Source organism: Lissotriton helveticus, chromosome 11 (assembly GCF_964261635.1).
Source record: "Lissotriton helveticus chromosome 11, aLisHel1.1, whole genome shotgun sequence".
Taxonomy (NCBI): domain Eukaryota; kingdom Metazoa; phylum Chordata; class Amphibia; order Caudata; family Salamandridae; genus Lissotriton; species Lissotriton helveticus.
Genome location: NC_136072.1, coordinates 58,920,328 through 58,938,918, shown reverse-complemented (window position 1 = coordinate 58,938,918; position 18,591 = coordinate 58,920,328). Strand labels below are relative to the sequence as shown.

The following is an 18,591-nucleotide window of genomic DNA, read 5'->3' as shown; positions in this document are numbered from 1 at the left end:
AAAGTGCAAACAATGGGGGGCAGCTGGTGACATTTGAAAGTGGTGCGGCGTAAACTAATTTGCATATTGCATCGCAGCGAGCGAGCCCGAACCACCTTGCATCCATCCATACATCATTTATGCATCCACCCATCCATCCACCCACCCACCCATCCTGCATCCATACATCATTCATGCATCCACCCATCCATCCATCATGCATCCACCCATCATGCATGCATCCATCCATACATCATTCATACATCCACCCATCCATCGACCCACCCATCCTGCATCCATACATCAGTCATTCATGCATCCAACCATCCATCCACCCACCCATCCTGCATCCATACATTATTCATTCATGCATCCACCCATCCATCCACCCACCCATCCTGCATCCACACATCATTCATGCATCCACCCATCCATCCACCCACCCATCCTGCATCCATACATCATTCATGCATCCATCCATCCATCCATCATGCATCCACCCATCATGCATGCATCCATGCATCCATCCATACATCATTCATGCATCCACCCATCCATCCACCCACCCATCCTGCATCCATACATCATTCATTCATGCATCCACCCATCCATCCATCATGCATCCACCCATCATGCATGCATCCATGCATCCATCCATACATCATTCATGCATCCACCCATCCATCCACCCACCCATCCTGCATCCATACATCATTCATTCATGCATCCACCCACCCATCCTGCATCCATACATCATTCATTCATGCATCCACCCACCCATCCTGCATCCATACATCATTCATTCATGCATCCACCCATCCATCATGCATCCACCCATCATGCATGCATTCATCCATACATCATTCATGCATCCACCCATCCATCCACCTACCCATCCTGCATCCATACATCATTCATTCATGCATCCACCCATCCATCCATCCATCCACCCACCCATCCATCCTGCATCCATCATTTATGCATCCATCCACCCATTATGCATGCATCCATCCATGCACCCATCCACCCAACAATCGTTAATGCACCCACCCTGCATCCATCATTCATGTATTTTTATGACCATATAACTTGCACACAGCTTAGCGCCACAGTCTCATAAACTTGGGCTTCTGGTCGCAGTGGTGTCTGCAACCCTCGCCAGGGAGTGCATAAAAACACATGTTGCAATCTCACAACAATGCTGACAAACCTTAACATGTGCAGACAATTTATAATGCCACAATTCCCGTAAACTGGGGCCTCTGGTCGCAGTGATGCTGGTGTCTTAAACGCCTGATTGGTCACTGTAAAGCAGCGCTTTGGCAGAGACCTGACAAAACCTCAGCACCCAAATTGTTTGCGATGTAGAATTCCATTTTTTATAAATGTGATGTTATAACAGGAGAGACATTTACTGTGCGTGGTGTTAAAGTGGAAACAGCCACAAATATGAAATGTCTTCACCCGATGAATTTCACAAACCACTGATTCTCTCTCCCCCGCCTGCCGCGTCCATGTTCCACTATCAGGTGTTTTTATTAACTATCTCTGCCTCTTGTGAGTCTCCGTAGCTCCGGGGGGAGGAGGGTTAATTCGGACCTCAGTCCCTGCATTCCTGCGCACTTTTCCGAGTAACCACAGGCCTGTTGTATTTCTTTTTCTGGGTTTTCGAGGGGCCTTCTTTTTGCCTGTTTATTCATTTATTTGTAGCCCGACCCGTCCTGACGTTGTCTGGGAGCAAAAGGCTGCTTCAGGGCCTCCTGCAATACTCACACCCTCACAAATTGTCTGCTCCTTTCTGTGCTCCAGAAAGTCCCTCACCTCGCGCCGTCTGTACTTTTCCTCCCCACGGCTGTACTCCTCGCGCTCCTGATGATGTCAGCACATTCGTGCACACGGCCGGCGCTACTTCCAAGGGACTATTTTTTTAGTAAGGTATATTTTTTAAAGAACGTATATTTTTGGGGGTTATATAGCCTATGTCACTCTGCAGACCCTGCCAATTCCAATGATGTATTGGGTGTTTGGATTGGCGCTGTGGTTCCCGAGTTTACCCGCCTCAAAGGTTCCCAGTTCTTACTTTATAATAGTAGTATAGATTATAGTGGTTGTGCAAATAAAAATTGAGTAACAATGGGCTTTAATTGACCCGTCGTATAGTTAGTATTTTTAATACAGTCTATATTGGCAATGTAATCAACTTAGATGTACACAATTTGCTTTTTCTGTATATTTCACATTTGCTGGGGTAGAGCTGGATAACATGGATGAGTGTCATTCACTTTAAAGATAATGCTGTGCAATCGTTATTTACACCAACATCTTTTCTATATGAAATATAGAAGTAGGATGTGATGTCCTCATCAAGCGATTACATGTTGTATATTTATCTTAACGGCCCTGAAGAAGCATAACCTTCGCGAAACACGTGTTGGCTGTTTTTCTCAAAACTAATGATGAAGAACTGTGATTAATGTACGAGGGCTTGAACAACTATTTCATGTTCAACTGAGGAAAATGCATATAAAAGAAGAAGCAATTCGAAATTAAAAGATTATACATGGACTTTGTAGCATAAGATGTGTTTTTCTCAAAATCATGAATTAATACACTAAGTCCCTGTGAGGGGAACAGGGAATTGAGATTCAGCGCAGGGCAAAGTGCCTATTTTCCTCTTGTGAAATTTGATAAATAAGTAAAGTAAGTGCTTAAAAAATGTTATATTGACTTTACCTACATTTGTTTATAGTTTTCCTTTTTTAATTGATGTACGTTTTTCACATATGCCTGTTTAATTATGAAACAATTGTTATGTTTTTTTCTATCTATTAATGTATTTTGTGTATTTATTGTTTTTTACTAATAATTTATTTGATTTAAAATAATACATACATTGATTTATATTTTCTTTGAATATTTAATGTATTGTGTTTGTTGAGTTTTGAGTGGTAATATTTTTTCACTTTTTATTATATGTTTGGTAATGGTAAATGCTCTTTGTTGGAGGTCTAAAAATTTTCAGGTGCTGTTCAGGAACAACATTTCCCTACTGTTGTTTAGGTGCCTGCCTGGACGTGGCCTGGGGTGAACAACATGAACCATGGATTAACAAAGTGACATTATGGGCTAGGTACATAGACAATCTTTTCATTATATGGCGGGGTAGCCGTTCCTTGGCTGAAGAACACATTACTTCTCTTAATACCAATGATTTGAATCTGACATTCACAGGGCATATCAGTGACACCAAAGTAAGCTATCTGGAACTGGAAGTTTACATAGAGAATGCTAACCTGCTTACCAGGTTATACAGGAAACCGATGGCAGGCAATTCTGTCCTGCATGCAGGGAGTCATCATCCAAAAAGTTTGGTCAAGAATATTCCGTATGGCGAACTTTTGCACCGTAAGCATAATTGAACCATTCAGCCAGACTTTGATCAAGCAAAAAATCGAGCCCTAGGAATATATAAAGCCAGAGGCTACACCAATGCTGACATATGCCAGGCAAAAGCAAGGATAGATAAAGTATATAGGTCTGACCTGCTGACATTAAATATATCAATGGAATTTAGACAGGAAGGTCCCAGCTACGATGATTACTTTAATGAAAAGTCTGGGGATATTGTCAGGATCTTCAAGAAGAACTGGTATATTCTTCAAACAGATAACGTCTTGAAACACATTCTTCCTACACGACCCCAGATAAAGTACAGACGATGCCACTCTTTGAGTGACCACCTGATGCACAGTGTCACTGTGATGCTACCCCTTCCACAAGAGATAAAATTACAGGCTTCTATCCCTGTATGCGCAGCAAATCATGCAAATATAGCCATAAAGTTACCAACTACAAAGGCAGACAAGATGATTCTAGAACAATCAGAGATATTAAACAACTTCTGAATTGCAATTCAGATTACACAGTGTACTGCCTAGAATGCCCTTGCCCAAAACGCTACATAGGTAGCATAATGTATCCAACAAAAAAACACATCTTTGAACACATGCAAGCTATTACTAAGAAGGGTAACTGATCCTATAGCTCGCCATTTCAAAACTTTCCATTAGAGCATTGGAGACCTCAAACTTTATTGTATGGATCAAATTTAGAAAAATGAAAGAGGAAGTGATAGAGTCAAAAAATTGTGTATTTTGGAATCGAGGTATATATAGACCTTCAAACAAAGGCACCAATAGGACTTAACAACGATGAAGAGATGTGGGTACATCTTGAGTAGGAGAAGGTATGCTGATGATAAATGTAGATCTCTATCAGACAAACATATTAATTGTGTATAAACACTATATTTAATGATGAATTATCAATATAGATTAATATTCATTTTCCTATAAATTTATGATGTATAATATCTTAGGATCTACCTCCCTTAATGTTTGATCTTATTAAGCAATTTTCATTAGCATCACATATGGGTTTGATTTATTTTTTCACTTGTTTATGTTTAAAACCACGTTACAAGATGGCCGCCTTGAAATTTGGTAATCAACCATGACCAAAAAGACCATTGTTTCTTTTTATGATTTGCGAAGCCGAAACACTTCTGTCAGTGCAGGGGGTCTGCATATTAAAGCACTTTGTTTTGAATTTCGGTGTGTGCTCTCATACTTCATTCAAAGGCAGTCGCCGTTGTGATTCCAGATTTAGTGGCTCACCATCGCTGGAGTTCAGCCCCTGGGACGTGTGGTGCGGCGGCAGTGACTCTCCGTGCTGCTATATATAGGGTAAGAATGGATTACATTTGCATGTAACAGCGGAGCCCACTGTGGGCTATGAATTTTAAAAGTGACTCTGACTAAGGACTACAAGTCCCAGCATCAAAACAACACACTAATTCACTGTGCAAAGCCCACAGGGGGTATTTAAATATACTGAGAGAGGAAATGTCAGCGGTAACTGCTATATATGCTAATCACCAATGACTAGGAGGAAGGTGCCTCGAACCGCGTCTGGACGGGACAATTAACTTGAAAACTGATGCCTGTTTGTCTTGAAAATAAAACCAGAAGGTTTTCTTCGGTGAGTCGTGTGCGCTTTTAATGCTTTGGGGCACTTTGGTTACAAACTATTCAACGGCAGCCCTGCTGTGGAAAGCTGCACCATCCCTTCATTCATGGGAGGCTGGAATCGGAACTGTGCCAGATTCATCAGCACTTCAGGGGAGATGAATAGGAATTGGCACCAGCTTCAAGGCCCACTGGAGGGTAAGAATGGATTAAATTTGCATGTAACAGCGGAGCCCACTGTGGGCTTTCAATTTTAAAAATGACTCTGACTATGGACTACAAGTCCCAGCATCAAAACAACACACTAATGCACTGTGTAAAGCCCACTGGGGGTATTTAAATATGCTGAGAGACGAAATATCGGAGTTAACTGCTGTATATGCTAATCACCCATGACTAAGAGGCAGGAGCCTCGAAATGCATTGGGATGGGACAATTAACTTGAAAACTGATGCCTGTTCATTTTGAAAATAAAACCGGAAGGTTTTCCTCTGTGAGTCGTGTACGCTTTCAATGCTTTGAGGCACTTCGGTTACAATATATATTTATATATATATATATATATATATATATATATATATTACCTACTGGCGATAGCCAGTAGGTATATATAGTTAGGATTGTTTTCCATAGGGAAATCACAACATTCTATTGGGAATAACTTTGGCGCCGGTTGAGGAATCTTCCTGAAATTTTTCTTAACTTTGCCTCGCGGCGCTCCGCTCCTTCCCTGAAAGTTTGGGGGGGATTCGTCGAGCGGGGGCCGAGATAAAAGGGGGGTCCCAAAACATGTTTTCCCCATGTTAATTTCCATAGGGCGGTTGGACTCACTTTTAGCCCGAACGGCTGAATGGTTTTCCACCAAACTTGGCAAAATTGTAGGGACTGGTAGCCCAATGTGCCTTTGCTATGTCTCAAGATATGTGCTCCAGTGGTTTTTACAAAAATTTACTTTGAAAAAATATATATTGGGCTACATTGGGCTATATATATGTTAGAGCCCAAATGTAGCTCAATGTAGCCCAATGTAGCCCAATGTAGCCCAAAGATGGCCACCAGAGACAAAAAAAAACAAATGTAGCCCAAATATCAGCCAGATGTAGCCCAACTATAGCCCAATGACAGAATGTCCCAGAGTGTTCTAAAGAACAACTAGAGCGCTAACAGTCTTACTTATGACAAAAGTATGGCACACCTGAAGTCATCTTGATTGGAATAAAGTGTTAACACTTAAAACATTTAATTTGCAAAGGAACAAAATGAGGGGATTCATTTTGCCATAGAAATTATGATTAGTGCTGAAGAAAGAAAAATTAGGGCACATTTTGAGTGACTTCTCAAATCCTCTTATATTTCATTAAAAAAATTCTGATATGCAGTCTCCCAAGATGGCCACCAGAGACAAAAGAGCCCAAATGTAGCCCAAATATCAGCCAGATGTAGCCCAACTATAGCCCAATGACAGAATGTCCCAGAGTGTTCTAAAGAACAACTAGAACGCTAACAGTCTTACTTATGACAAAAGTATGGCACACCTGAAGTCATCTTGATTGGAATAAAGTGGTAACACTTAATACATTTAATTTGAAAAGGAACAAAATGAGGGGTTTCATTTTGCCATAGAAATGTTATTACCTACTGGCGATAGCCAGTAGGTATATATAGTTAGGATCGTTTTCCATAGGGAAATCGCAACATTCTATTGGGAATAACTTTGGCGCCGGTTGAGGAATTTTCCTGAAATTTTCCTTAACTTTGCCTCGCGGCGCTCCGCTCCTTCCCTGAAAGTTTGGGGGGGATTCGTCCAGCGGGGACCAAGAAAAAAGGGGGGTCCCAAAACGTGTTTTCCCCATGTTAATTTCCATAGGGCGGTTGGACTCACTTTTAGCCCGAACGGCGGAATGGTTTTCCACCAAACTTGGCAAAATTGTAGGGACTGGTAGCCCGATGTGCCTTTGCTATGTCTCAAGATATGTGCTCCAGTGGTTTTTACGAAAATTAACTTTGAAAAAATATATATTGGGCTACATTGGGCTATATATATGTTAGAGCCCAGATGTAGCCCAATGTAGCCCAATGTAGCCCAAAGATGGCCACCAGAGACAAAAAAACAAATGTAGACCAAATATCAGCCAGATGTAGCCCAACTATAGCCCAATGACAGAATGTCCCAGAGTGTTCTAAAGAACAACTAGAGCGCTAACAGTCTTACTTATGACAAAAGTATGGCACACCTGAAGTCATCTTGATTGGAATAAAGTGTTAACACTTAAAACATTTAATTTGCAAAGAAACTAAATGAGGGGGTTCATTTTGCCACAGAAATTATGATTAGTGCTGAAGAAAGAAAAATTAGGGCACATTTTGAGTGACTTCTCAAATCCTCTTATATTTCATTAAAACAATTCTGATATGCAGTCTCCCAAGATGGCCACCAGAGACAAAAGAGCCCAAATGTAGCCCAAATATCAGCCAGATGTAGCCCAACTAGAGCCCAAGGACAGAATGTCCCAGAGTGTTCTAAAGAACAACTAGAACGCTAACAGTCTTACTTATGACAAAAGTATGGCACACCTGAAGTCATCTTGATTGGAATAAAGTGGTAACACTTAATACATTTAATTTGAAAAGGAACAAAATGCGGGGTTTCATTTTGCCATAGAAATTTTATATATATATATATTCACTGAAAAAACCATAGGTTACACACCAGTTATAGTTAGGAATTAGCATTTTAAAAACCTTTGAAATTCACTGAAAAAACCATCGGTTTCAGGCCTTATATAGTTAGGAATCAGCATTTAAAAAACCTTTGAAATTCACTGAAAAAACCACAGGTTTCAGGCCTTATATAGTTAGGAATTAGCATTTAAAAAAACCTTTGAAATTTACTGAAAAAACCATAGGTTTCAGGAGTTATATAGTTAGGAATTAGTTTTTAAAAAACCTTTGAAATTCACTCAAAAAACTATAAGTTTTAGTGGTGTTATAGTTAGCTGGACATTTTACTCATACAAAACCAATGAAATTGCTCCTATATAGTTAGTTGTACTAACTATATTTCGCGCACCCGCAATCCACTGCTGATGATGTCACATATTAGATAATTCATGACATGGTCAGTGACATCACTGATGACATCTCAAATGACATCACTGATGACATCATCCACGTGACAATCACATACACCTTTTCATACACTATTACAATTTTTCATCACTGTTTGTAAAATACAGAGTATCATATTTAAATCCATTGTCACAGCAATACAAGTATCTAAAAATCCACTCAGTGATTCATAAATGTATACACACATCTAATCACTTACCTATGGATTCACTCATACATGCTGTCAATGAACAATAGAACACTATCAAAAATACTTATACATCTATATCGACATTAAACAACAGCACGCATCCTATTCACATATGAAGTCATCCTACCCACTTATGCAAACAATGGATCATACTTACATATTTACTTAGCAAAACACTTATACAAACACCACTTCTTCTATTCATTTAGATAGTAAGTCATACTTAGTGAATTATAAAATCATTATTACAAGTATACAGTTATCCATACAGTCACTCACACAATCATTGTGTCTTATGTATACTTATTTATATACAACAACTGAAACATACACTGCCTTTTATTTTTCTAGTTTTTTGGACCTGTACCTTTGAGAAATATATTTGCTCATCACCACACCCATAAAGAGATTCCCTCACCCAAACTGTTAGAACATGTAATTTTAACTTCATATATCTACTGAATCAACTATTCACACATCTTTGGACAGTCATACACCCCCCACCGAACCACACACACTTTCACACTCCCATACAAATACTCAGTTAACTAATCAATAACTAATATAGACTTTCACATAGCTAGTAACCAACTGTAGAATCAGTTTACACAACAACTGACAAAGTGATACAGATATTCACACAGTTTAGTCACTATCCACTATATTTAGTGAGACATTATAAATTGGGCAAGTAAACAGTCAATTACACTGCTACTAAATCCTCCATCCAAATATGTATTTATATATATCCACTCATTCTTCAATGTAAATTGCTATATATATATAATGCATATTTAAATAACCAAGCAAACCACATTCACTGGATGATGTCATCAGTGATGTCATTTGAGATGTCATCAGTGATGTCACTGACCATGTCATGAATGATCTAATATGTGACATCATCAGCAGTGGATTGCGGGTGCGCGAAATATAGTTAGTACAACTAACTATATAGGAGCAATTTCATTGGTTTTGTATGAGGAAAATGTCCAGCTAACTATAACACCACTAAAACATAGTTTTTTGAGTGAATTTCAAAGGTTTTTTAAAAACTAATTCCTAACTATATAACTCCTGAAACCTATGGTTTTTTCAGTGAATATATATATATATATATGTGTTTGTGTGTATTAGTCCTAATGTAACTCTGTGGGAAAGGGTGTTCCCACATTTCATGCAGTTAGGTAATATTGCTGATAGTTATTGATGTGAATTTCCTACAGCAGGTGGCAAGATGTGTTGTGTATTAGTGGTAAGAATGTACCTCCCTTGAAGGCCTAACTTATCTGATAAATTAGCACCTCCACCCCCACTTTTCCATCTTTACCCGAAGAAGCTATTTAGCCCAACCTACTTATTAAGGTCACTCTCAATATACTCCACTCCTTTCTGCTTCCTCGCCCTTCCTTCCCTTGCTCTCCACTTGGTCCCTCTACTGTGCCCTTTTGCGACATGCCCTACCCCTCCGCTCTTCATTTTGTGTTTTGGCATAATTCTCCACTCTTTCTCTCTATATTCTAAAGCCTGCTCTTTGTCTACTCTACCCACCAATGGATTCCTTTATGAAAGTATATTCACAACTTTCTGTGACTAACCTCTAAACACTGGTAGATAAATATAAAAATGTTGCAAATACATGCCACACTGCTACGCACTCCTCAGCCCTGTAGCAGAAGACACATAAGCTGCACCCCCTACAACCTGCAGTTCCCATGTACTGAATGCATTTCTATAGTTTCTAACCACAATCTTAGTGATGCCACACCACACACTCATCAAATCAATGACAGACAAGTGGGCTGATATATTACTGAATTTCAGTTTTTTTATATCTGTGGAAAAACACAACACTGACTTTTGCCAGCCTTAGTTCATAAATGTAGAAGTAACTGAGCAGTGGCCTAGGTGTGGGCAATGTCTTAATGTCCTTAGTCTGACCACGGAGTTCATCTCTAATTCCTTCTTAATCTTCAGAAGAGAGCCACTATGTTAACCCCCAGACTCTCTTACATCGTCTTCCTCAAGATAAATCCTCAGAGGTTTGTGAATGCACCTCATATTGTATTCAATACTTCTTACTGAACATGTTGTCTCTTCAAGAAGCTCTTCCAATTGGCAATTTATTTTGGGGTTTCAGTCATCGTCCTTTCAAAGTCATGTCCTGTGGTCACGTACCCTTATTTAAATAAGTACTGCATTTCTACTACAACAGCAATACATGGGTAGCTATCCACTTGTGTGGTTCCCTACACCAGTAGTCCCTTTGAAGCCCATCAGGTACAATCATTTTGATGGGTGGGTGGGTGATTATCCAAGGTATGTTCTCTTCTCATCATAATCCCACAAACCTGAATAACTGGGAGAGACATAGCAGGCATATGAGCCCACTAGCCCTAGCTGAGTTTTAAATAGATACAGTTTTTGGGGTGGTGGGCCAGCAATGACTCTAGCAAAAACATTAAAACTGAGTACTCTATTCCATATCACTTCCAGGTACCAATTTAAGATTAAAGCTCCACTGCAGGCCCAAAGACAGGGGAGGAGCAGTCACAGGTGCACAAACTTAACAAATGAGAGATTCTTAAGAGTTTGCCAGAAGACCTGACATGGTTTAGAGGTTCTAGCACATGGAAGGTCATATGAAATTGTGAAAAGTGGCTTAAAGCATATATTTTACAGCAGTTCTGAATACTTAAGCAAAATAAAAAGGCTGGTTTTGTATTGAAATTGCTTCCATTAATATACAGCTATTGTAGGTAGTTATAAAAAGGTGCCAGGAGGACATTGATACTGTACATAAAACCGTTCTGAATCATGGACCCTTTCTTCTGTGCAGGGGCCCTCTCTGTCTAGCAGGATACAACACAGATCTGATATGGGTGAGGCTGAAGTGTAGCCCTGAAAATAGGATGCATGTTAACATTCTTCACCCCTTCGGGAAGCCGGAAGGTGAAGGCCCGGAGGAGGCTTGTGAAGAAGATGAAGAGCTCGATCCTGGCCAGAGTTTCCCCCAAGCACACACGGTGTCCTGCATGATGAAGAATAAGACAGTTGCAGGCACTTCTCTTACATCAGTCACATGCATTGTTTAACATACATAATCAGTAAAAACATGCGAGAAGGAATACCCCTTATGTGGGGGTAGGCAAGGTGCATAGGAGCGCCGAGGGAGGAGACTGCAGTGCGATAACTCCAAACAACTTGAACTCAGAGAGGCATCTCTCTACATAATGCAATATCTTCAAATAATAGCTATGAATGCAGGGAGGCATCTCTTTACATCCAGTTTTGGCATAAATTTACTATGCTTTTGTGTAGGGCATGTGTCACTTTTATGGGGCAGCCTAGAAACAAAATCCTTTTTGGTCTTCACTAAGAAATGCAAAATCGATTTTATTGGTTTAGGGCCACATGTATGTGCCTTATTTAAGGTCGCAAATGGCCCCATTAGCAGAATCAGGCCATTTGCGACCCGAAAAAGGCTTTCCCAATGTACCAAACCCTATTTTGCAATTCGGTAACCTATTACTGAATCACAAAAATGGGTTATCGGTTCGTTATTAGGAAGGGGCATATTTAGAGCATCCCATCCAAATACCGAATAGCATTGGTATGTAGGAATGTTTTGAGACCAAAATGCAGTCGCAAAACATTTGCATTTTACCACCTACTTCAAGTAGGTGGTAACCCATTCGCAAATGGGAAGGGGTGCCCAAGGGACCCCTTCCCATGCTCCTTCATGTGCAGGAGAGTATAACTTCCTGCAAAAAAAATAATCCTGAGCATAATACAGGCACCCTTGCACCATGGTGCAAGGGTTCATACATTGGCTCTAGGCAGCCTCAAGTGTGCAAGTGCAGAGACAATACTGAAGCGCTTCATTTCTTAGTAGATACAGCGCTGTTCAGCCCTGTCCCCATCTTGCAACACAGCGCAGCAACTTTGCTTGCCATCCTGCATTGCGTGAACTTTTAATAAATATGCCCCTTTGGGCTATGGTTTTCTTGCTTGGCCATGTCAGGATTGTTCTCAAAAAGACATTTTTAGAGAGGAAATGGTCCCCATAAGAATAGGCCTTTCTATGCTTTTTCTAGTAAAAACCTTCTTACAGCAACATCTTTTAACCATCTACCATTTTGAAAGTTTGCAGAAATCATTAAGTTACAAGTGCAGATCTTCACAAATGACTGAGAATGCCTGAATCTTGAGTGAATATTGGGGTAAAATAGGAAATGGTTTGAAAGCAAAGTTGTGACCATGCATAATAAGTATTTTTTTGTTTTGCAATAGAATTGTCCTTGGAAAGTGTTGCAGCTAAAACTTCAGAGTTGAGAAGGAAGGCTGGGCGGACAGGAAGAGTACTAAATACCAGAATTACTGCATACCTGGCAATTTTCTTTGCACAACTTGCACTATGTAAATCTTACCAAAATGTGTATTGTAAAACATAGCAATATTCCAAGTTCTCAGTTTGGAACATTGGGATTACCAGTTGTCCCTCATTCCAGCGTGCAGAACTGAGACTACAAGAGTAATATTGCACAGTAGAAAACTGGGGCCTGCGGTATCTGCATTACCTCAGCAGTATTACAATACCTTGAGAAAAGCAGGAGATGTTGGATCATTCCCCACCACTACCTGCACATGAACAATAATTTGACGACAAAGCTATTAGCTGGCCCTATGTAAATTCGGACCTCTCCTAGTCCCACCCCAATGCAAATCAGAGAGAGTGTGGGACATTGGTACTCCACTCTTAGGTCATCTATTCCCCCACCAATGGTCCTAAAGGCAGGGAATTAATGCAACTCCCCAAGGGCAGTGTAAGGATGAAAGTATTTTTTAGTGTGATCTCTCCATCATAGGTGAAACAACCTGAGAAGAAAACTGCATGTTTGTACGTATGTAAAACTGATATTGCAGGAATCTAGCTGGGCAGAGAAGGACTCTGCAAATATATTGTTGCCGGAATCTAATGTCCACTCCTGCACAATTCAGTCGCAAACCATGCATAGCTCTTCAGATCAACACCAAAAGTCAAGTGTAGTAATTAGTCTCAGTTATGTTTTACTTATCTTGCAACATTTTATGAATTTTGTTAGAACAATATTTGGAGGTCTTTCTTAATGTATTACATGTGTCACTCACCTCTGATCCTATTTCGTTTACAAAAAAAACAAAATGCTCAAACTAGTCATGCAGAAATATTTGTTTGAAACCAAAATTGCCAATACCATATACACTTGAGCAAAAGGTAGAGAGACTTCAGGTGGATGCAAGGAGAAGGAGAATGACATTACTTGATCATAACATATTAGGGCCTAATTTAGAGTGTGACAACAGGGTACTCCATCACAAATGCGGTGACATACATTGCCCACCAAATCCTCAGTTCGCCCAGCTCATTTAGAGGCTGGTTGAACTTAAGTATTCCATCTACAGTGCCCTGTTGACTCCATCAATGGAAAAGTTCCTCTAATGGCCCAATGGAGTAGGGCTTGTCGGAGGAAGAACATTATACCATTCGACCAATTAGGGAGGATGTTGCCATGACTTTTTTTACTATCTGTCACGAGGACAGGTAAAACAATATTAAATCCCACACCCTGGGGAAAACTCCCACAGCATGGTGCAGATTATATTATTATTTTTCAGAAACAAAACTCCTGCTTGGTAGTTTTTTTCTGAAAAACAAAAAAATTCAAATGTTTGGTGGAATGTTTCAAAACTGACAGCAGCAATTCTAATTAGGAATTATTGAAACTAATAGAAATGATGATCTTGACTAATGCTTTTAGCTATAATGTATTAAATTTAAGTTGGTTGGTGTGAGAGGCTAATCAGCTTTTATACAATGTATGGATGCCGTTTTCTGATAATGCACAGTGCACTTTATATTTGCTTATTAGCTTGTGAGAATGATGTTTTTTGATAATGCACAGTGTACTTTATATTTGCATATTAGCTTGTGAGGGATATGATTGAGATTATAGAATTAAATCTGGCAAAATCATGGTTTTATATATTGATTTTATATATTGTTTTTAATGTAAATTTTATGGACAAATATATGATTATGTTTTTATGTATTCTGTTCTTGATATATTTTGCTGGTGTCTTGTATTTGATATCTGGGAAATGAAATACCATTTGTGATTTTGTAAGTTTAAAACTATACGCTTTCATGATTCGTTTTTTTTAATCGAATAAAGTTACTACTGACTGACCGCAGCAAGTTTTAATACATTAACAGGCACTGTCGAGATGGCAGTTGCCTTCAAGTTACAGAGGTGACTGCGTGGCCAGTGGTCACCCCTAAATTTGGCAGATGAAGTACCATTAAGATGAAAGATGTCATGTCCTCCGATATCCTGAAGGAATTTACTCTGTCTGCCAAACTCTAAATCAGGTCCAAAATCCATTAAACCCTCACTAGACGTACCTGCAGAAAAGGGCAAGAAGGCCTCCTTGGTCTTGAACTTCCCTTCTTTGTCAAGGAAGTGTCCTGGATTGAACTGTTGAGGGGTCTCCCAGTGTTCAGGATCAAACAGAGCAGAGGAAAGATTAGGTAGGATTAGGGAACTCTGCAAAGACAAAACAATGTATTGGAATAGATTAATAGGCAAAAGATGGTCCTACTATTTAAATTATTTAAATATTTATTATTTCACATTTTCATACAGTGCCCAAATTGGGTGTCAGCGCTGCAAGCTCTGTTCCAAGAAGGTGGGAGTTGGACGGGTGTCTTAATCTTCCCAGACTCCAAAACTCATGCAGTCATTGCAGTGAGTTTAACAATGATCATTGAGAGTTTGATGGGAAGATGACCATGGAGCCATAAAATCTCTGGGGGATGATAATACAGAATTCTCAGATGTAATACGTGATGAACTTGAACAAGCACATCAATATGGATAGGAGTCCAAGGGGTATTCAATATCTTTGCAAAGCCAGGACAGATCCCCTCAGGAAATAGAGCAATATGTCCACTATGATCTTCTTTTTAAAGGTCATCTGTTTGATGGATTTAGACCTTTAAATGCTCCAGCTGTCTTATTGGACAATATTTGTTAAAGAATTCCCCTATCAAGATCCTCTTACAGAGCAAGTAAGAGTGTGGAGCCATGTTAGAATTGATTTAGAAAAGTTATGGCCAGATACTCTCTGGCAGGGGTTTACTAAGTTTCATGGTGTTCAGTTCATAAACATGTGGAACAGTTGAACTCAGCAGTAGAAAATGTAATTGATTTGCAGGCACTTCTTAGTAACATTAGTGACCTTCAAGGTCCCCCCAGAAATACTAACTGAAAAAGAGGTGGCAGAAAAGGAATGATGCAGTATGACATTCATGATGAAGCATACACATAGAATACCAGAAAGAAATTAAGATTGTAAAGCAACTATTTTGGAGAATAGATCAGAGCTGGATTAGATGTTCATATAGCAGTCACTAGAATCTAAGGTGACCCCACCTGTTAAAATTCCCGATTAGAATGTTAATTTGTTTCACCACTTAAGTTACATCTTTGGGAACTCATTGCTGATTTCTCCAACACACAGGTCTATAGTTGCCTGCCTCTCTGGCCTTAATTCAGATGTGCAACTTCTAACAAAATATAGTAAATATCCATTTCATACTCTACTTCATGTGTGAGGTTTGTCTTGAAAGTAACTGATGGTAAAACTTGTAATCTCTGCAACTGACCACCTCATAATGCTGATGAGTATGTTCCTTTCCATGGGATAAACCCTGCCCTTTTTTTCTTATCCTGCCTTACAATGCTATTGTATTTAACTTGCTCGTCGAAATATGCCCCAAGTGTCGGACAACATTTTGTGACTTTGCGCCTTGCCTGATGGTAAACTTTGCCTTACAATAGGGCACTACCTATACACTTCCAGAGGATAACCATGCACTGTCTGTTTCCCATTTTATCTCTAATTGCTGGTTAATAGTCCTCTCAATGCTGGTCATTAGGTCTGCCAATGCTGGTGAATAAGTACCTTCTCAATGTTGTATCCATGCAATGAGGTCTCCTTCACAGTCTCCCTAAAAAGACCGACAGATACAATATTGCTCATGCGCTGTATCTCGTGAATCACCGCATTGGTGTAGGGAAGCATCTTCCGGTCCTCATAGTGAATGATCTGGGACTCTCCAAGGACAGCATCTAGCTCCTTCTGAACATTCTCTGGAACGAGAGATATTTACATGAATCAAGTAATTGGTGACATTCTAACCCACCAATGTCTGCAAGTAAGAGAGTTTGTGCACGATAGTCGACAATTTAAGCCCATCCAATCCCTCAGCACATCCTAATTCAGACCAACTGAGCTCAACTCAACTCACTGCAACTCAACTCTGTTCAGTTTAATTCAAACCACCAAACCTAATGACTTACAATAAAATCCTCCAACCAAAATATGCTCTTTCATTTGAATGAAGGAAGAGATCAGCATTCCGGGAGCAATTCCACAAACTGATTTATTACAATGCGGTGAGAATTAAACACATCAAAGTGTTTGGCGTTACACAAACCTTGACCACGATGTGCACCACGATCTTTGAAGGTGCTATATATACAGAGTAATAAAAAGTGAAAACAGAGTATAGTACAAACACTGAAAACTAAACATATTTACAAATATGCATATTTGATACTAAGATTTAATTTATGCACTCAAATAGTTAATATTCATTTACACACTCAATTTCCCCCAAAAAGTTAAAACTCTAAATCCATATCCTTTCAAACTCACTAATAAGTCAATAAACAGTCAGTATTCACCTGTATTACATCATCAAGCCCAAGTGGGTTAACTTTTAAAACAATTGACACACCATACTCAACAGTATTTAACAAGCATATATCCTAATTAAAGAAATATTCATATAGAGTATGCCTCTTGACAATCTATATACAAACACTAATAAGATATAATAAATGAATAATATTAATTATATTCCATTGAACTCCTGATCTGCCCTCCTGTCTCAGTGAGCTTCCACTGTCAATCTCTGATGTGTAGTGGAAGCCCACTGGGGCAGGAGGGCTGATCGAGAGTTTAAAGGAATATAATTAATTGCATTGACTTATTATACCAAAATGAGAGTAACATATTGTTGACCATATTTTTTGTTGTCCAGTTTATTTTTTGTGTTTATTAGACTAGGCCCTCCACCCTACTTCCCACAGCCCTCTTTAATTGTTATTTTTGGGGGGTTCCATGAATTAGCAACCAACCATCCTTTGCCCTAGTATAATTTCCCCCTTTTTCCAGAGTAGTACTAATAATCTTGCATAGTTTTATAAAATACATTTATGTGAATAACGTAGTAATAATATATGATTTGGTACTCTCTTTACCATTCTATCTTTATAGCCTACTGCAGTTCTTATTATTTTACCTTATGAAACACTAAATAAAAAAACTTGAGATAAACAATACGGTAAGTATAAAATGGTCATGAATTGGAATGGGTTTATCAGAGTGTTATAGTCAGCTCTTGAAATAGGTGGTTGAAGCCATTGGCTATGAGAGATAGCTGTCTGTAACTGATGTATTTACTCTATTAGCAGATAACAGCATGTAAAATCTATGCCTTCATTGCATCATATGGCAGATAGTTTCAGGTTTTTGAGACCACTGGAATATTATAAAAAGAGCTACACTATGCTCAGTAGAAACATGCAGTACTATTGTAGCACAAATAATAACTATAGAGAAGCTTATAATAACAAAGTTGTATCTACATTGCTCTCTTGGAAATCAAGATACCTATACATTTTGGCATTTGTTGGAAAAAAATATAGATCGCATATTCAGACATAGACATACTCTGTGTCTTGGTTAAATGGGAAGAATACATTTATAAGCTTTACAGTGTGATCAAAATTGGAAGGGAAAATGAGGATGTTTTAGCTTTGTGTCTTAATTATGTGCACATTCATTATCAGGCCTGTCTTAAATAATCAAGAACAAAATAGATGTAAAACTGTGTCCATGTATCCTTGGAGTAAGGGTCACTGTTGGCACAGGACTCCTTTTACAGTGGTCAAGCAGTCTCAGCATTCAGCCACTAGAAAGAACATCATACTTGACCTTCCATCTGCCACCAGTGCCCCAGGAAGAGGAGACAAAGCAATGTCCTACAATCCTGTAAGCAGTAAATGTAATTTTCCTGCTCACACTAGCCAGGCAGTGGTGTGATCTGAGGCAAAAGTGGTAATGTATTTTTCTGGTTTCTGTCTTCCATTAATG

At 39.2% G+C, this 18,591-nt stretch overlaps 1 protein-coding gene across 1 annotated transcript in view; it reads right to left on the bottom strand.

Annotated features, from left to right (window-relative positions):
* Positions 1-10,128: 10,128 nt before the first annotated feature.
* LOC144791752 (cytochrome P450 2J4-like) overlaps positions 10,129-18,591 on the bottom strand; it is a 71,251-nt gene continuing 62,788 nt past the window's right edge. Inside the window, exons 7-9 of the mRNA XM_078666522.1 lie at positions 16,333-16,520; positions 14,771-14,912; positions 10,129-11,356 (exon numbers count right to left, since the gene is read on the bottom strand). Of these exons, the coding sequence (XP_078522648.1) occupies positions 11,178-11,356; positions 14,771-14,912; positions 16,333-16,520 (509 nt within the window). The 3' untranslated portion in view covers positions 10,129-11,177. The remainder of the gene's footprint in view (positions 11,357-14,770; positions 14,913-16,332; positions 16,521-18,591) is intronic.